Source organism: Piliocolobus tephrosceles, chromosome 4, assembly GCF_002776525.5.
Source record: "Piliocolobus tephrosceles isolate RC106 chromosome 4, ASM277652v3, whole genome shotgun sequence".
Lineage (NCBI taxonomy): Eukaryota > Metazoa > Chordata > Mammalia > Primates > Cercopithecidae > Piliocolobus > Piliocolobus tephrosceles.
In genome coordinates this window covers 58,486,978-58,508,157 of record NC_045437.1, presented here as the reverse complement: position 1 = coordinate 58,508,157, position 21,180 = coordinate 58,486,978, and the positions used below count along the sequence as shown (strand labels likewise).

The 21,180-nt window shown below is 37.7% G+C and overlaps 1 protein-coding gene across 4 annotated transcripts in view; it reads right to left on the bottom strand.

Annotated features, from left to right (window-relative positions):
- Positions 1-21,180, bottom strand: part of ELOVL7 (ELOVL fatty acid elongase 7) — a 98,193-nt gene that overhangs the window by 5,946 nt on the left and 71,067 nt on the right. For 3 of the 4 annotated variants that reach the window (XM_023210491.2, XM_023210492.3, XM_023210490.3), the window contains 4 exons: positions 12,563-12,753; positions 8,434-8,514; positions 7,141-7,197; positions 4,784-4,889 (listed from right to left, as the gene is read on the bottom strand). In XM_023210491.2, coding sequence (XP_023066259.1) covers positions 4,784-4,889; positions 7,141-7,197; positions 8,434-8,514; positions 12,563-12,753 — 435 coding nt within the window. The remainder of the gene's footprint in view (positions 1-4,783; positions 4,890-7,140; positions 7,198-8,433; positions 8,515-12,562; positions 12,754-21,180) is intronic. The other variant, XM_023210493.3, reaches the window with a different exon arrangement.

The window sequence follows — 21,180 nt, the reverse complement described above, 5'->3', positions numbered from 1 at the left end:
ACATTTTCGTCTGAACTGAGATTTTTGTATAATTATTTCTTGATTTTTAGAAAAAAAATATATAAAATATCAATCCTGTTAAATAACTATCAACTTAGAGGGGGCTGGATAGTATATTTAGTAAAATATAAGATATGAACCTGAGAAAGTAAATTAGCATATCTTTATTTTGTTATATCTTAGCTTAAGGTGGTCTTACGATTTGAGTTTACTTACACTTAGTTGAGTTACCTTTTAAATATATGTTGCTAAATAATAGTAATAACATTCATATTTTAGTGAGGGTTAACGTATAAAAATATACAAAGTACAATAATCTTAACTTGATGATTTTTCATGTATGTATACACCCATGTCACTACCAAGATCAAGATACAGAACATTTCCAACACCACTTAAGATTCCCATGAGCTCCCAAGGTAGCTTTAACTTCTTATCACCAACTATTACTTTTGTCTGCTATTAAACTTCACATAAATGGAATTACACAGGATGTACTCTTTTGTACCTGGTACATATATTGGTAGTTTGTCTTTTTACCACTGTGCAGTATTATACCATATAAATGCATCATTAGTTACCCATTCTCCTATCGACAGACATGTGGGTTGCTTCCAAATTGGGCTATTCTGAATAAAGCTGCTAAGAATATTTTTGTATTATGTGTGGAATCAAATTTACTTTTCCTACTCTCAATAATCTTCATTAAATAATTTTGGCAGTAAAACCACTGGCTTTCATTAGCAAACTGCTGAATTTACTTTAATGAATTATTGTTTTCCCAAAGTAAATATCTACTAACTGTTACACCATCCTTATTTATGGCTTCCAATTGATTATGCCTTCCTATCTTGGTTTTCCTCTTCTCGTTTCACCACATTTCCTACCGATCCCTTTCAGTTGAGAATAGAAGCAAAAGAACACATGGGAATGTAAGACAAGATCACTTCAGTTGTCTTCAGCTGGACCAGTAATACAGCAGAAGGGGTAATGGTGTTTAGCTGAAAGTGTGGCGGAGGGAACACTCTCCCTGGGGTCCCTTGCCTGAGAGAACAATCTGGAAGAATATGTGTTCTTTATGTATAGCCTGACTCAGCTTAGTAATGTTGGACCTGGAATTTACATTTTTCTCAGAAACATTCTATTTTCTTAATTCCAGCATTCTTTAATTCTGGAAATAAAGCAAAACCTCATCAATTTAGATTCTGGTAGAAGAACTGAATTCATAAACACTATGCATTACAGAAAGTTTAAAGGAAAATACAAATTCATCACTTCTAATATAATCTAATGAGAAATCTAATAAAACCGTTACACAGTAGAAATTGCTTTTAAATAATTACTCATAATTGCAGCAATTCTAGATATTTCTAGATACTAGCAATGCTGAAGTACTCTGTTAAAATAACCTGTTTTAAATCATTGCTTTTAAGTAGTTAAGTATTCTCCCAAAGCCTCATTCTACATAACTGTTCTACATAACTGTTCTACATAAACTTTCTCCTTCTGACGAGAGAAAGCCATATTTTAGCTAATCCCTCAATTACCATAATTTCAAGTCAGAAGGAACTGAATTAATTAAGCTTATTAACAACTTTCCAGCTTGTATTATTTACATTTGGATTGGTCTTCTTTCCCAAAGGAAAGTTGAATAAACACATTATTGTGGTGTAAGAACACCTTTTCTAGGTTAATTTAAAAATAGAATAGTTGTCTACTACTGATAGTTTAGGAGTCAAGGTGCTTAAAAGGAAGATAAGCCAAATACCTCTCAAATTCATTTGTGTTTCATAATAATACACAGGAAATCTATTTCACCTTTGATATGGAACTATGTCAGAGCTTTTCTAACTAAGACACCTCTCCTATTATTTAATAGAGGAGTGCCTATTTTCTGTTTGGATACTGTCACCATTAAATGTCCTAAAATGAGGATGTTAGACACAGGGATTTAACAAAGCACTAGCGTAGCCAAAAGTGTTTAGTAAGGTTTACTGATCAAATAAGCTATCAAATAAAAGTAACATGTTTACTTTCTCTAGTTATGATTATTTTCTGACAAGCTATTTTAATAAGTTTATTTACAAAACAACCATATTTTAATTAGTAATGTTTTTTGTATATTCTTTGGAAAGCTTTCCTAACAAAATATTTTCTAAGCCTGTTTGTTTTCTGCTTTACGATAATGGGTCTGTAGACAAACATCTCAGAATGAATTATGATTAGTACCCATCACATTTTACTCATTTGCACAAAACAAAGGAATCACTTGGGTAATTATCACAATTCTCCCTATCTCTGGAAGGGGATATATGCATAAATTAATATTATAATTCATATAATTAATATTATAATTAATATAAAAACCAACCATAGAAATATTTTCATCCTATTCAAAAGAAAAGCTGGATTGCTATTACCCTATTGAAGAGTACAACAGAAAAACAGGAAATTAAATACTAGATAGAGATCAGCTGTGCTCAAGTTTTTGCAAAGAACAGTTTAGAATGGACAGTTTCATTCTAGGAATGGACATCAGTACCAAACATTTCTGGGAACAGCTTTTGTTGCTGTGTTTGTCACTGAAATAGGTATCAGGTCTGCTAAACAAGTGTTTACTAGAATTCCACATGTAAGACCGAACAGAAGTGCCAATGCATGGAACATATGAGAGAGAAGAAAACTATCTTGTACTATTTTCATTTTGTAAAGAAGAAGAAGGATTAAGGTGTGGACAAGAAACCTGTTATAAAGTGACTGATGTCCATAAACATAGTACCACTTAAAAACTGTGGTATGTCGCTTCAACCTGGGAAGAGGAGGTTGCAGTGATCCGAGATCACACCATTGCACTTCACTTGGGCAACAAGAGTGAAACTTACTCTGCCTCAAAAAAAAAAAAGTTGAGGTATATCATATTTAAATTCTCATTATTGAAAGCACTGCTTGCTTTTGAAATGGAAACCACACTATCAATGAACTCAAACACAGAAGTTAGAAAAATGCTCAATTGTATTCATTAAATAAAATTTATTTCTCCCATTCTTTAACTGTCAGATATTCAGTATTTAAAAATTAGAAAATATAGAGAAAGAGAGGGAAATACAGAGGGAGAAAAAAACCACTTTTTGTTCAATATCTCCCAATTACCTCTGTTTATATTTTGGGATATTGCCTTCCAATCTTTCTTCTATTCACATTTAGTTTTCAGTGTGTATCCTGGCCTCATGGGAGAAATAAGAATAAATAAACTATAAGGATGTGAAAGCACCTTTTCTAGCATACTTTAAAAATAGAATAAGTTTATCTACTTCTGATAATTTTGGAGTCAAGCCGCTTAACAAAGAAGATGAGCTGTGTTAAATCCTTGTGTATAGAATCCTCATTTTAGGACATTTAATACCTCTCAATATCATTTATTTCACAGTTATATACACACAAATAATAATAATCACTCTATTAGTGAGTGTTTAGGTATTTTCCAGTTTTTCACAAACACCAGTAAGTGTCAATGTATATCACTGTAGAAAGAATGGGAAGGGGCAATATGCATATAAGAGGAAACAGAAACACAGAAAGTAAGGATAAGTAAAATAATGGAGATTAATATAGTCACTGTTGATTTGGCAAATGGACACTGCTGAGACTATCTTGTTTTAATGTAAATGAAATGTTTATACTAACAAACCTCGTAAGAAAAAGCAGCCAGTTTTGAGCAAGGAGGTACTTTACATCCTGGAAAATCCGATGCCCATAAGCCATGGTAGCGACAGCTGTTCACTCATGATTCACAGTCCCTGTGGCTCCTCTGAGTTTTGGCATCCCCTTCCTGACACGGGCTTATCCATGTCCTCTCATGCTCTGAGACATGCAGATCTTTTTCCTCCATGCTTAGAGAGTCTAGAACTCAAACAAGAGTTCCTCAATTGTGGTTCCCCCTTTCTTTTAGTCTGGCAGAGTCAGAAAGGCCAAAAGAGGCAAGCTATTCACAGAAATGTTATGAACTATGGGTCTATTTGAAGACTTTTAAAATTTAAGAAACTGGAGCAAATAAATCCCCCAACCAAATTTTCCTAAGGTAAGAATATATCCTTGGGGATATCACTTATTTAAAACTGTATAATAGGATAAAATTACTTCTGGTTTCTCCAATTCTAGACGTTCAGAAGCCTAAAATGAAAAAGAAACAACCAACCTGTTTTCCACGCTTTCAAATTAAACTATTTTGGACCTTAAAATAGTATCAACACATTCTTTAATATGGTAGGATGCTTTAGGAAGTTGGGGTAACCACAATTTGACACATCTTTAAAGAGCTGTTGGGGTTACAGTGTGTGCCAGCTATTAGAAATTTGAAGGCAAATAAGACACAGAATTTGAGATAAGCATTCTAACTTCCTGGGAACATGCAGGAAATTGTTCTCTATACTTCTATAAAGTCAAAGCTTTTGCCATTTTATTTATTTGTTTGTTTATATTATTTATTTATTTAAATGTATTTAATAAACCTCTCTGGGAAAATAATCAAATACAAACAAAACGACTAAAGAACATGTGTAGAAGGCTGTGCCGAGAAGTTATACATATCTAAAGAGTGGGGTAAACCTAATTATTATGAGTCTTATATTTATTTTTCAAGTAATAGTTAATGAAAGAAGTAGAAACAAAGTGACTCTTTGATTTTTTGAGTTTCTTATAAATCACATTTCAGAAAAACATTTTGTTTATAGCATATAGAAATGTTATTGTTTATAACACATGATCCCAACTTCCCCTTATCTACCTGCAGCAAATTTGACTCCAAACCACCAGGTGCACGGCATGATGGTATGATGGAATACATGAAGGAAAGTCACTTGGTTATTTTTCTTGCGCAGAACAAAAAAGATCTGAAATAATTTAAAGAATATCAAGTTCATAGAAAATCATGTGATAGTGTATTGAGTATTATTAAAATATTGGCAAAGTGCAAAGTATTTCATATCATGATTTCCTCTAAAAGCGTTGCCTTATAGAATGCTTTATAGAAGCAGCTAATTCCCCGAAGGGCAGCTCAAAATCTCATTATTATGAAGTAACTTAGGTACGATGCCTACACATGGAAGAACCAACAAAAAGGTGAAAAGAAATTGTATGCAGATTTAAAAATCAAAGATATAAAGTAAGGAATATGGCCAAAAATTATTGAAAGAAACTGTATTAGTAAAAAAAAAAAAAAAAAAAAAAATTCCAGTGGATTTTAAAGTATATGGGAAAGCAGAAGACTTAGGATTGAAATATTCTATATTGCTCTCTAATACATCTTACCGATATGGATAAGGGATCAGGCAAATGAAGAGGATTTGCAACAAATAAAAAGTTAGCAAATTATTATTAAAGAAAAATGAAGGGAGAAAAAGTTGAAAAGTTAATTTGAGAAATATGAGGGAAAATAAAGCAAAACTGTATAGAAAACAATGAAAAGGGGAAGGAAGGTAACACTCAGAGTGAACATTATCCAGTGGTTTGTAAAAACTCTATAAACAAGATGGCAGAATTTGGGAGAGGGGGAAATGTTCAAAAAATATTCAAAAGTGAAATTCAGAATACAAGTGTTAAGATTTTTAAATACAAGACTAAATAGAACAGCACAAAGAAAAGTATTAAGAGGAGTATTTGAGAAATGTAGTTTAGGGAAGGACACAGAAGCAGTACAGTTTCCTTATGGAGGCTGGAACTGAGAATATGCAAAGCAACTGAGATATGGAAAGTTTGCACATTTCCAAGTGCAAAATGCATTTGCTTATGCGCATGGAAGAAGGCTGAGTGGTGCAACAGAAAAAGCCATACACTAACAATCTAGGTCCTCGTCCCACTTAGTAGGAGCATTCCTCTGGGTAAGTCACTTAACTTCTTGGCTTCAATTTCTCAGAGTAAAGGTTCTGGACTAATGCTTCTCAACCCTGGCTGCATATTACAATATCCAAGAAGCTTTTTAAAAATAGCTATGCTTGGTCTCTGTTCCAAACCAATTGGCACCAAATCTCTGGAGGTAGGGCCTTTTTTTGTCATCGTCGTTTTCCCTAATGCAATTAATTCTATTGCACAATGCGGGCTGAGAACCACTAGAAGAAAGGTTCTCAAAACGTGGTCCCTGTATTAGCATCATCCGAGAACTTGTTAGATGCAAATCTTGAGCCCCCATCCAAGGCCTAGTGAATCAGAAACTCTGGGAGTAGGGGGTTGAGGCATCTGTGTTTTTAACAAGTCTTCCAGGTGACGCTAAATGCATAAAGTTCGAGAACCACTAGATTGTATGTTCACAGAAGTCCTTTCCAATTCTAACGTTATGTGATTAGTCATTTCAAAAGGTGAAGCATATTGACATTTCCTACAAGAAATATCATGGTATGCATTCCAAAGAAAACATACTTTTCAGTCTCAGAACCAAAACTAGCTCCAAATAACCAAGATACACTTGCTGCAAAGATACAACAAATATTCAGCTTTCCTAAGCTCCTCTGGAAACAAAGGTTCATGGCTTTCTCCTCTAAATCACAGACTTAATTCATGACACTTGCTTCTCCCAGGACTCGTTCATACAAGTTCAGAGGTGATCCTCACTAGGATCTAAAGTAGGAAGAGATAGGGCCCAGTAAGCAAAGACTTCAGAAAAGCAGCTGAATTACTGATACCCCAGGGGTAATGCAACATTCTCACGTAAGTTTATGAATTTTTAAGCATTTATCCTCCTACAGGAATATAGATGACTGTGCTTTGGGATTAAAAAAAAAAAAAAAAAAAGGTAAGATGTTTTCTGCTTTTTACTTCCTGAACTTGATTCATAAAGCAACTGTCATCCATCTATATAAAGATGCAGTTTTGTAGTATATGACACAGTTACCATGCTTATCTTAATCAACTGATAGCTACATAACAGAAACCTTTTAGAGTTTGCAAAATACTGAAAAAATAAGGTTATCCTATCTATTCTTTAAAGTTACTGATAATAAAAGGTAAAACAGATAACAGTAGGTCTGCCTGAAAAGGAGAAATGACCAAAGTTATCAGACAACTGAAACTACAGCAGTTTATTGGTTTCATTGAAAGATCAAACATTTAAGATCAAACATTTACCAAATGTGGTGGCCATATACTCACCGTATCTAATAGCTCAACAAATTTGGAGAAGTAATAAAGCCAGCAGGTACGTGCCATCTGCAGAAGCACAAATAAATCTAAATTTATTTTATTTTACTTTGTATATGGAAGAAAAGCTTGTATTTTTAAATTTTGGTAAAATATGCATAACATAAAATCTGTCATGTTAACCATTTTTTAGTGCACAGTTAAGTGGCATTAAGTACCTTTCACATTGTTGTTCAACCATAGAACTACCACCATTCATCCATAGAACTTCTTTCATCTTGCAAAATTGAAACTACACCCACTAAACAACATCCCATTCCCCCTTTCCCCTCACCCCAGCTACAATTCTACTTTTTGTATCTATGAATTTGACTACTCTAGGCTCCTCATATAAGCCAAATCATGCAGTATTTGTCCTTTTGTGACCTAATTATTTCACTTTGCATAGTGTTCTCAGGGTTCATCCGTGTTGCAGCATGAGTTAGAATTCCCTTCCTTTTAAAGGCCGAATCATATTCCATTCTATGCATATGCCACATTTTGTTTATCCATTTACCTTATTTATCTTTTTTTTTTTTTTTTTTTTTTTTTTTTTTGACGGGGTCTCACTTTGTCGCCTAGGTTGGAGTGCAGTGTTGCGATCTCGGCTCACTGCAACCTCTGCCTCCTGGGTTCAAGCGATTTTCCTGCCTCAGCCTCCCGAGTAGCTGGGACTACAGACCCATGCTGCCATGCCTGGCTAATTATTGTATTGTAGTAGAGACAGGGTTTCACCACGTTGCCCGGGCTGGTCTCAAACTTCTGAGCTCAGGCAATCCACCCGCTTCGGCCTCCCAAAGTGCTAGGATTACAAGCGTGAGCCACTGCGCCTGGCCTTGTTTATCCATTTATCTATCCATGGACTATTGAGTTGCTTCTACCTTTTGGCTATTATGAATAATACTGCTATAAACATGAGTATACAAATATCTCTTCAAGTATCTGTTTTCAATTCTTTTAGGTATATACCCAGAAGTGGAATTGCTGGATCTTATGGTAATTCTATTTTCAATTTTTTGAGGACCCAGATGTTAATTTATTTTTAAATCCAAAAAATTCAAAAAGAAAAGCACCAATTTTCATTTTATACAAAATTATACATGTGACTTTCTTTTATTCTTGTAATTTTTCACTTTCTCCACCACAAAACACACAATCTGATAACTGAGTCATTTGCTTATTCTAAGTTTACATTCAATGTTACAAACAGTTCACAAAATTTTAACATTGATTTTGAATTTCAAGTTTTTTCAAAGAGAAACTTACCCTCAAAGCTGTGGGTGACTGTGAATAGTCAACAATTTCACATCGAAATGAATAACCTATACCCCAGCCAGACATCACAAACTGCAAGAGAGCACATGCATATTAAGAAAGGAAAGCATTTTCCCAACAGCCACAACAAAGGTAGTTTTGATAGTGTCTCTTCATTACATTTTCAGCTGAGTCAGTGCAGAGGAAAAGGTAGCTGGAACAAATACAAACTATGAACATGCTTGATATCAGAGCTTGATATCAAGAATTTTCAAAACCACAAACCCATATATTATTTATATAAACTGTGTTCTGACTAAAATGCTCATCTCTTGGGATGATTATTCTAACATGTGAAGAATAAAACACTTGCAGTGTTTTGCTTAAACAGCAAATACTGGTAGGTGACTTATCTTAGGTTCATCTAGATATGTGTGAGTGAATGTGTTTCTATACTCTTAAAGGAGACACTTGGATCTGAATCAGTCATTTCTAGCAATTTCCAGTCTTTCTACTTAGTCAATAACTAAACATGCAAACCAAAATGCCTCAATGTACTCATAAGATGGCTGCGAAAACTGGGCTTTTCCCATCATTGGCTGGTGAGTGTGATGTGAGGTGGTAGTCCATGGCTCAGATATTATTAATAGTTTTACTGTGGATTCACAAGACAAGTAAAAGAAGAAAATGCTCTTGTTAACAATAAAAGTGCAATCTGGCAGGCCTTAATTCCAACACACCCACAAAGTGATTCAAGGCTGATGGTGAGAAGAAAGAGCCCATTGTTGATAAATCTGAACTGCAATTCAAAGATTATAAAGATTACACTGACATTCTTTCAGTCTGATGGTGGGAAGGTCTTCTTTTAAAACAGTATTTGAAAAGGAAAAGCCAAGGGCTCCAATTTTAACTTAACACATACATGAAATGATTGGCTTAATTTAGGGTACTGACAATACGATCAGTTCTTCTCTTTTCTGACTTCTTATTCTCATACATGCCAAATCTGCCCTGGGAGATCTTCTCTCTCAGTATAATGGTTATATCCTTTTCTGCCATTGAATCATATTTTAAATTTCTAGTTTTAATTACTATTAAAGCTAAAATTGCAACCTTACAATAAATTAAATTCTAAAAACAAAAGCTTATGAGGCATTGTCAGAATAAAATTCTGATGGTGTAAAGAAAAGAAACGAAGAACAATTACTAGACACTATGGTATTATAAAATGCATCGCTCTTTTCTGAGACTAGCCCTTAGCTTGACTTATAAGATAATTTAATCACACTGTTAACTTGGTAAGTTATAAAATCTTGAAAATTAAGACTCAGAAAAGCACAAGACATATATTTCATAAATGAGAAAAATATTTAACAAAAACAAATCAATAGATTTTGCCAAATGAAAAAGGGGACATGACATAGAAATGGCTAATTCTGTTTTGAAAATCCTACTGTGAGTGAGTGTCCTCATATTCTCTTGTGCTCCGACTCATTTTTGACTAACGTAACACTCCATGGCCAGGAGCTATTTACTGGAATTGTGATGAATAATTCTCCACCTTACCCTACCCCAAACAAGCGCTGTGTTGAATGAAAGTTGTGTGACTTGGCCTTCTGTTGGGTCTTAAGTGGTCTCTGCTAGTGTCTGACTGGTGCCAAGTAACTAGCACTTTCAAACAATCACTACGCAAGAAGGCATCTGAGTTCCTTGAGTCTGATGTGCTTCCCTTTCAACTTCCTCAAATTTGGCCTAACATCACTGGTGGAGGTGTTTGCTTTGTTAACCAAATGAAATCATACTCCATACAATAAACCATGTGTTCAGATGTGCCATCAACAGATGGATGGCATGCTGTGTGGCTATTAAAAGCCTTTGTTTAAATAAAGAAGAACGTTTGAGAACATTCTAACAGCCTGTGGAACTTTTTACATATATGTCTATATTCCAGGCTAGTAATAAGAAAAATTAGGCCAGGCCCAGTGGGTCACACCTCTAATCCCAGCACTTTGGGAGGCTCGGGCAGGTGGATCACTAGAGCCTAGGAGTTTGAGACCAGTCTGGGCAACATGGCAAAACACCATCTCTACAAAAAATACAAAAAATTAGCTAGACATGGTAGCGCATGCCTGTAGTCCCAGCCACTTGGGAGGCTGAGGTGGGAGGATCACTAGAGTCTGGGAGGTCAAGGCTGCAGTGAGCCAAGATTGTGCTACTGTACTCCAGCTTGGGCAACAGAGAGAGACCCTTTTTGGAGCGGGGAGCAGGGGGGGAAGAATTCCCTGAATTCAAAAAGTAATAATTTATATTTGGCAGGTAGTTCCTGAAACTGACACATAAGTAACTCAAGTATTAGCAGTAAATAAGAGTCAGAAACTCTCAAATTCAGATATTTTAAAACCTTCTTTCACATTGTAATTCATCAAGTAGGAATCAAAGCTGATTGGTGATGACTGGATTCTTTCCAAGCCTGAGAAATATATTTGGGGACATTATAATCAATGACAAATCAGACATAGACCCTAAGAATATGAGAGCAAGGAGGGACCTGAGTGACTATTTGGTTCAATCCTGTCTTTATAAAATGACAGAACTGAGGCCCAGAGAGGTTAAATAACTTCCTAAAAATCAGGCAGCCAGTCAGTGGCAGAACCACAACTAACTAGTCCCTAATCTCCTGGCTTCCAGGTATGTTCTTAACACCTTACTACAACATGCTGTCCCCTAAGACCATGTAGGACCTTGTGTTTTCTTTGCTCTCACCTCTATCACTGTTTTCCTCTCAGTTGCTCATACTCCTGAAGGGACATTAAGAGTGGCCTGTGAGTTAATTTTGAAAATAAAATAGAAGAAATGGAAAGCAGCAGAGTGAGTCCAGATTATAGGGAGGACTGTGAGAAATAAAGCCAGAGTATTTTATCTATCTATCTATCTATCTATCTATCTATCTATCTATCTATCTATTTATTTATTTTGAGACAGGGTCTTGCTCCATCACTAGACATGATCACGGCTCATTGCAGCCTCGATCTCCCAGGCTCAAGTGATCCTCTCACCTCAGCCTCCCAAGTAGCTGGGACCACAGGCATGCACCGCCATGACGGGCTAATCTTTTTTGTATTTTCTGTAGACACGAAGTCTCCCTATGTTGTCCAGGCTGGTCTCAAACTCCTGGGCTCAAGCAGTCCTCTTACTTCAGCCTACCAAAGTGTTGGGATTACAGGTGTAGGCCACCATACCTGGCCAGCCAGAGTAGATTTAAAGTGATCAATATGATGGATCTATAGCAAGAGTCAGGTCAGAAGAATGCATGTGGAGAAACTATGGTGTCAGGAGAGGTCAGTAGGGCCATATTGGGCCCTCATGAGCCCTATTTATGACTAAGCATGAGGTATGCTATAGAGGAAGTTAATAAAAAAGGATGATGAAGCCAGCCAGAGTTGGAAAAGAAGGAAGGAATCTCAGAAAAGAACATACACGGGGGTGGCTGAGGCATGTTAATAACACAGGGGAAGAGAGAGAATTCATGAATCTGTTTTAGGGTCCTGGAAGAGCCCCATCTCTCTTATTAACAATTAAGGAACAGTAATGAATTAATGAGTTAATGGGAAAAAAAATTAAGGAACAGGCTCCCTCACCTACTGCTTTATATGAGTCTAGGCTCTCTGCCCCCACAAAGCCCAGCTAAACCAACCAAAACAGTCTACCATCCTATAGTTCATCAGAGTATCCAGAAACCAAATGTTCCTACCACGATGATGACATAGTGAACTCTGATGTCAGACAGACCTGGGTTCAAATATCAGCCCTCCACTTACCAGCTATGTTACTTTAAGTTATGAGTTTCCTCAAAACTAAAATTTATGGATTAATTCAATCATCCATTAAGGCAATTATGTACAAATCCATGGACTAGATGTTAATTTTTCTCATTATCTGTGAGATAGATTATACCGAGATCCTCAAATGAGGTTATTATGTGGTCTATACCTAACACTATTTTGGCAAATACCTGCTCTAGTGAGATCAGTTTCTTAATTCCTTAAATTGCAAAGGTTACCCTTATAACAGAAAACATAATGACACATAGACAGAAAAACTCAGGCAGAATTCTCCCATTAGGAATACTGAAGACACTTGCCTCATAACACATATACACAGAAAAGAGTACTATTAAAAAATTGTACGTTATCATCACTTTCTTGAGTTCAAAGGGCTTGCGATTTTCCATGAGCTTTGGTCCCAGAGAAGTGACAAAATAGACATAGAATCCTAGAAGGATGGTTTGCGGCAGAGGTGAGGACATGAGGAGCCAATCTTCAACTCTTGGATCTAAGAGAAAAACAGTATGTGAGTACACACCTGCTTAGCCAAGGGATAACTAACAGCAACCAACATTTCTTTAATTGAGCACCCAGATCCTACTATTGACTGTGAGCTATTTGGACAATGATCACTAGTATCTGTAGAAAGGTGGAAAATAAATCAACAGGAATAAGGAAGTATCCTGGGGCTAGAAACAGTGGCGCTCTCAACAACCCCAGGCCTCAACAGGCTAGGGGAAGTAGTAGTTACCAGAACCCAAAAGGAAAGAGAAGCCCTCCTGGAGAGGAGCTGTGTTATGCTCTGATGGCCTGCTGATGGTGTCAGTGCCCTGATAAAAGGCACCCCAGGGAGCCCTCTTTCCCCATGTAAGGATACAATGAGAAGATGGCAGTCTGCAACCTGGAAGAGGGTCCTCACCAGTACCTGACAGTGCTGGCACCCTGATCTCAGACTTCCACCCTCAGAACTGTTAGAAATAAATTTCCATTGCTTATAAACTACCCAGTCTATGATAATTTCTTATAGCATCCTGAGTATGCTAAGACAAGCTTTGACTGTCAGTTGAGGGATTCGGCCAGCCCAAGACAATTTTGTAAGTATGGGGCCAGAGAAATAGATACCCCAACTCCACCCTCCTCCCTGTCTCCACTGGGTGAACCTAACCAGAAAGCATACGGCAGGGGAGCAAACCCAAGGATACAGTCTTCATGGATCGTTCTCCAGGGCCCAGCACAGGGCGCAAAGCTATCTGGAAGAGAGAACATCCAGCAACATGCTGCCATGTGTCTATAGCCACTATTAATATCTTGGAGTTTTTCCATCCATATGTGCTTTTATATATTTAAAAAATGTTTGTGTTTGCTGCTGCTTATTTTTTTTCCTTCCCTAGGAAAACTGGCACACTTCCACAGATACTGCATCACAGGATCACAGAATAGAAAGGAAGCTGAACATCCTCTAAGTAGCTAAAGTATGGGATCTTGGAGTCCATGTGGGCTAACCACTGTGATATTCTGAGCAAAAAAAATGCACCGGCCTCACAATTGCAAACAGAAACTTATCTGCTTACTGCCAGCTCCAGGCCAGCAGAGATGGATGAATAAAAAATTACAACTCAGGATGAAATGTGATTAAGTCTATAATTTCTAGTAGTTCAAGTTTAATTTTACTAAATGGCCTCATGAAGCCAGAGTATTATGAAGGAAAGGAAGTATGGACAAGTTTTCAGAAGGATCTGACTCAAAATTATGCCATGACTAACCTCAGGATGCTAACTACTGTCACTTTTATCAATTGGAAAAGAAGGGTAGGGAGAATGCTGCTCTTGCTTTTTTAAGCTGCTAATGATGTGGCCAAGCACTGACAAATTCTGAATACCCCTGCAAGTGTGACTTCCCACTCAAAATTTCTTCAGTAGGACTCTACGACTGATAACTCACTTGGCCTCAATTTTAGTGCTGGAGTGCTTACATTTGACCATCAGATGTGCATGAGTGATTATTCTGCATTCAAATAAGCCTCCCTCAAAAATACTGGCAGAAGTCTCTGTCTCAAAAAAATAAAGAAATAAATAAAGCCAAAGAGTCAAGAGTCAGCTCCAGACTAGATCCCAGGACATTTAAGAATTTAATATATGATTAAAGAAGTGCTCGCTTCGGCAGCACATATACTAAAAATAGGAAGTCCCAGAAACAAGCAGGGAAGGAAGAGATCTTTAACAAATGTTGATAGGAAAACTGACTGCTTGGGAGAAAAATAAGTTTGGTTCTTATCTGATATTCTATAAGAGTATGTTCCAAACTATGCATGGAAACAAGCTATTTACAGACTTTCCACAAAGAATTGGGGAGTACTGGAATGCTGGGTTAAACAAACAGGTTGCATTACTACAGGATTTCTTAATATTTCATGTTCATCATGAATTGCCAAGATGGGAATGGTAGTATGCCATAGTCTCCAAACTTATTTGACCACAAAACACTTAAGTTATTTAACATCTTATGAAACTAGTGTTCTGTGGAACACAGTTTGGGAAATATAGCCATTCACTAAAATAAATTTATAAATTAAACGACTGAAGATTAGGTGGTCAGACATACAAAGAAGAGCTAGTACCAATCCTACTGAAACTATTCCAAAAAACTGAGGAAAAGAGATTCCTCCCTAACTCATTCTATGAAACCAGTATCATCCTGACACCAAAATCTGGCAAAGACACCACTATCACCACCACCACAACAACAAAGAAAACTACAGGACAATATCCCTCATGAACACAGATGCAAAAATCCTCAACAAACTAGCCAGGTGAATCCAGGAGCACATCAAAAAGTTAATTCACCACAATCAAGTGAGCTTTATTCCTGGGATGCAAAGTTGGTTCAACACAGTCAAGTCAATAAATGTAATTCACCACATATATAGAATTTAAAACAAAGACTATATGATTATCTCAATAGATGCAGAAAAAGCTTTCAATAAAATCTAACATCTATTCATGATAAAAAACCCTCAACAAACTAGGCATTAAAGGAACATACCTCAAATAATAAGGGCCATCTATGACAAACCCACAGCCAACATCATACCTAATGGGCAAATGTTGTATTACCTTTAAGAGCTGCAACAAGACAAGGATGCCCACTCCTATTCGACACAGTACTAGAAATCCTAGCCCAGAGCAATCAGGCAAGAGAAAGAAATACAAGGCATCCAAATTTGAAAAGAGGAAGTAAAATTATCCCTGCTTGCTGATAATATGATCTTCTACCTAGAAAAATCTAAAGACTCCACCATAAAACTCTTTTTTTTTTTTTTTTTTTTGAGATGGAATCTTGCTCTTGTTGCCCAGGCTGGAGTGCAATGGCACGATCTCGGCTCACTGCAACCTCTGTCTCCTGGGTTCAAGCAAATCTCCTGCCTCAGCCTCCTCAGGAGCTGGGATTACAGGTGCCCGCCACCATGCCCAGCTAATTTTTGTATTTTTAGTAAAGACGGGGTTTCGCCATGTTGGCCAGGCTAGTCTCGAACTCCTGACCTTGTGATCTGCCCACCTTGGCCTCCCAAAGTGCTGGGATTACAGGCGTGAGCCACCGGGCCTGGCCAAAACTCTTATATTTGATAAATGAATTCAGTAAAGTTACAGGATACAAAATCAATGTGTGAAAATCAGTAGCATTTCTATGCACCAAAGCATTATCCTCAAGAGCTGGAACAGCTCTTCAACCCTCAAGCTGACAGCCAAATCAAGAGTTCAATCCTATTTACAATAACCACACACACAAAAAATAAAACACACAGGAATACATCAAACCAAGGAGGCAAAAGATCTCTATAAGGAGCATTACAAAACACTGCTGAAAGAAATATGGAAAACACAAATGGAAGAACATTCCATGCTCGTGGATTAGAAGAATCAACATTGTTAAGATGTCCATACTGTCCAAAACAATCTAAAGATTCAATGCTATTCCTATCAAATTACCAATGTTATTTTTTACAAAATTAGAAAAAACTATTCTCAAATTCATAGAAAACCAAAAACGAGCCCAAATAGCCAAAGCAATCCTAAGCAAAAAGAACAAAGCTGGAGGCATCACATTATCTTACTTCAAACTATACTACACAGCTACAGTAACCAAAACAGAATGGTATTGATACAAAAATAGACACATCGGCCTATAGAACGGAATAGAAAACCCAGAAATAAAGGAGCATACCTAAAACCAACTGATATTCAACAAAGTCAATGAAAATAAGCAATGGGGAAAGGATTCCCTATTCAATAGATGGTTCTAGGAAAACTGGCTAATCATATGCGGAAGACTGAAACTGGACCACTACCTACCACCATATACAAAAATTAACTTAAGATGGATTAAAGACTTAAATGCAAGACCTAAAACTATAAAAATCCCAGGAGAAAACCTAGGAAACACTCTTCCAGACACCGGCCTTGGCAAAGGCTTTATGACTAAGTCCTCAAAAGCAATTGCAACACAAATAAAAATCAACAATTAAGACCTAATTAAACTAAAGAGCTTCTGCACAGCAAAAGAAACTAACAGAGTAAACAGACAACCTACGAACTGGGAGAAAACACTTACAAACTATGCATCCAACACAGGACTAATATCCAGAATCCACAAGAAACTTAAATTGACAAGAAAAAATAAATAACTTCATTAAAAAGGGGCAAAGAACATGAAGAGACACTTCACAAAAGAAGACATACAAGCGGCCAACAAACATTAAAAAGTCAAATAATTACAGAAGTTGTTGAGGCTGTGCAGAAAAGGGAATGCTTAAACACTGTTGGTGGGAATGTAAATTAGTTCAGCCACTGTGGAAAGCAGTTTGGAGATTTCTCAAAGAACTGCAAATGGAACTATTATTCAACCCAGCAATTCCACTATTGAGTATATACTGAAAGGAAAATGCCAAAAATATACATACACTTGCATGTTCACTGCAGGACGATTCTTAACAGCAAAGACATGTAATCAACCTAGGTGCCCATTAATGGTGGATTGGATAAAGAAAATGTGGTACATATACACTGTGGAGTATGATGCAGTCATTAAAAAGAACAAAATCATATCCTTTACAGCAACATGAATGTAGCTGGAGACCATTATCCTAAGCAAATGAACACAGAAAAGCAAAACCAAACACTGCATGTTCTCACTTATAAGTTGAAGCTAAGTCTTGGGTACACGCAGGCATAGATGGGAACAACAGACTGGAGAATCCAAAATGTGGGAGGGAAGGAAGGGGACAAGGGCTGAAAAACATCCTTTAAAGTACTATGTTCACTATATTCATGATGCAATCACTAAAAGCCCAAACCTCAGCATTACACAATATACCCTAGTAAAAAACTTGCACATGTACCACCTGAATCTAAAATACAACAGAAAATTTTAAAAACAGGTAGTGATAGTGAAAGATAAATAGGAGATTATTTTGATATACAGTAAGGAAGAAGAAAATATAAAAATTTATAATTGGTTAACCACAGGGAATGGAAATAGGTAAATGTTAAGAAAAATATTCAGATGTTCTCATTTATATGTGGGATGTAAGAATCAAAACAATTAAGCTCATGGAGATAGAGTAGAAGGGTGGTTGCCAGAGGCTAGGAAGGGTACTAGGCGGTTGTGGGGGGAGGTGGGAATAGCTAATGGGTACAAAGAAAATAGAATGAATAAGACCTAGTATTTGGTAGCACAACAGGGTGACTTATAGTCAATATAATATCTAGAATTAGGAGAGAGATCTGTGCCAGAGATGTAGGATTGAGGGTTGCCATCACGTAAATGATGAACAATAAAAGCAGTGAGATTGGCTTAGGCTAAGTGGGTAGAGTAAGAAGAGTAAGTGCTGAAGTCAGGATCCTGAGGACTCAACATTCACAAAAGGAATTACTGAAGGAAAAAACATAAAAACCAAAATGGAGCAGCTAGAGAGGTAGAGTGAAAAACCATAAAAGTGAGATATCCTGAAGCCAGGGAAGAGTGAATTTTCAGGAGTCAAAGCATTAAGTGTGGCAGAAAGGGGAAATAATATATGGACAGAAAAGTGCCACTACATTTAACAAAAAGAAGTCACTGATGCTCTTAGCAAGAATAACTTTAACAAGGTATCATGCACAAAATGAAATTAAACAAAAGTTTGATGACAGACACGTTTCAAAACATAAAGTTCTAACAACTTTGGAAGTATTTTCTCATATTAAGATTTGTCACAGTTCTAAATCAGGAAAAACTTCGAAATCAGCTATCCAGGTACACATCACTGAAATCTTTTATTGTTTCTACTGGTTCCCCTCCTTGCTTTTAACAATGACAACTTTTCTAGGATGTCTGATTGCTTTATGCAATTAAAACCACCACAAGGAATGCTTGCTATGGGTCTGCATGTCACAAAGAAGTCTCCAAATATAAAAGTTGTCACAGAACCAGGGACCAAGGGAAAAAATTAGAACTGATCAAACTTTGATAGATTTCTTCTATAAGTGGGTAGTACAAACCTTAAATACATGAATATCATTGCATTAATCCATTCTTGCACTGCTATGAATAAATACCCGAGACTGGGTAATTTATAAAGGAAAGAAGTTTAATTGACTCACAGTTCTGCATGGCTGGGGAGATGTCAGGAAACTTACAATCACAATGGAAGGCACCTCTTCATGAAGTGGCAGGAGAGAGAATGCGTGCCAGCAGGGGAAATGCCACACACTTAAAAAACCATCAGCTCTTGTGAGAAACAATCACGAGAACAGCATGGGGAAACCGTCCCCATGATTCAATTACCTCCCACCAGGCCCCTCCCATAACATGTGGGGATTATGGGAACGATAATTCAAGATGAAATTCGGGTGGGGACACAGTCAAACCATATCATTCTGCCCCTGGGCCCTCCTAAATCTCATGTCCTCACATTTCAAAACACAATCATGCCTTCCCAACAGTCCCCCAAAGTCTTAATGCATTCCAGCATTAACTCAAAAGTCCAAATCCAAAGTCTCATCTGAGACAAGGCAAGTCCCTTCTGCCTATGAGCCTGTAAAATCAAAAGCAAGTTAGTTATTTCCTAAATATAATGGGAATACAGGCACTGCATAAATATTCCCATTCCAAATGGCAGAAATTGGCCAAAACAAAGGGGCTACAGGCCATGCAAGTCCAAAATCCAATAGGGCAGCCATTAAATCTTAATGCTCCACAATGATCACCTTTGACTCCACATCTCACATCTAGGTCATACTGATGCAAGAGGTGGGCTCCCATGGCCTTGAGCAATTCTGCCCCTGTGGCTTTGTATGGTACAGCGCCCCCTTCCTGCTGCTTTCACTGGCTGGAACTGACTGACTGTGGCTTCTCCAGGTAAACAGTGCAAGCTGTCAGTGGATCTACCTTTCTGGGGTCTAGAGGATGGTGGCCCTCTTCTCACAGCTTCACTAGGCAGTGCCCTAGTGGGAACTCTGTGTTTTGGGTCTGACCCCACATTTCTCTTCCACATTGCCCTAGTAGAGGCTCTCTATGAGGGCTCCACCTCTGCAGCAAACTTTGGCTTGGATATCCAGCAGTTTCCACACATCCTCTGAAATCTAGACAGAGGTTCCCAAACCTCAATTCTTGATTTCTGTGCATCCACAGGCTCAGCACTATGTGGAAGCTGCTCAAGCTTGGGGCCTGCACTCGCTGAAGCTATGGCCTAAGCTGCACCTTGGCTTTTTTTAGCCATTCCAGGAGCAGCTGGCATGCAGGGCATCAAGTCCCTAGGCTGCACACAGCAGGGAGGCCCTGAGCTCAGCCCAAAAAACCATTTTTTCCTCCTAGGCCTCCAGGTCTGTGATGGGAGGGGCTGCTGCCAAGGTCTCTGACATACCCTGGAGTTCAGTTCCTGCTACTTATGCAAATTTCTGCAGCAGGCTTGAATTTCACCCTAGAAAATTGTATGTTCTTTTCTATTGCATATCAGGCTGTAAATTTTCCAAACTTTTATGATCCTTCCTCTTGAACACTTTGCTGCTTAGAAATTTCTTCTGCCAGATACCCTCAATCATCTTTCTCAAATTAAAAGTTTCACAGATCTCTAGGGCAGGGGCAAAATGCTGCCAGTCTCTTTTCTGAAGCATAGTATTATTTATTCCAGTTCCCAACAAGTTCCACATCTCCATCTGAGACCACCTCAGCCTGACCTTCATTGTCCATATCACTGTCAGCATTTTGGTCAAAGCTATTCAACAGGTCTCTAGTTAAAGTTCCAAACTTTCCCACATTTTTTTTTTTGAGATGGAGTTTTGCTCTTGTTGCCCAGGCTGGAGTGCAATGGCGTGATCTCGACTCACTGCAACCTCCACCTCCCGGGTTCAAGTAATTCTCCTGCCTCAGCCTCCCCAGTAGCTGGGATTACAGGCATGTGCCACCACGCCCAGTTAATTTTGTATTTTTTGGTAGAGACGGGGTTTCTCCATGTTGGTCAGGCTGGTCCTGAACTTCCGACCTCAGGTGATTCACCTGCCTCAGCCTCCCAAAGTGCTGGGATTACAGGCGTGAGCCACCGTGCCCAGCCAAACTTTCCCACATTTTCCTGTCTTCTTCTGACCCCTCCAAACAGCTCTAACCTCTGCCTTTAGCCTGTTTTAAAGTCACTTCCACATTTTCAGGTATCCTTATAGTAGTGCCCCATTCTTTGAGATACCAGTTTACTATATTAGTCCATTCTCATACAGCTCTGAAGAAATACCCAAGATTGGGTAATTTATAAAAGAAAGAGATTTAAATTTGCTGGGGAGTCCTCAGGAAACTTACAGTCATGATGGAAGGCACCTCTTCACTGGGCAGCAGGAGAGAGAATGAGTGCCAGCAGAGGAAATGAAATGCCACATGTTTAAAAAACCATCCAAACTTGTGAGAACTCACA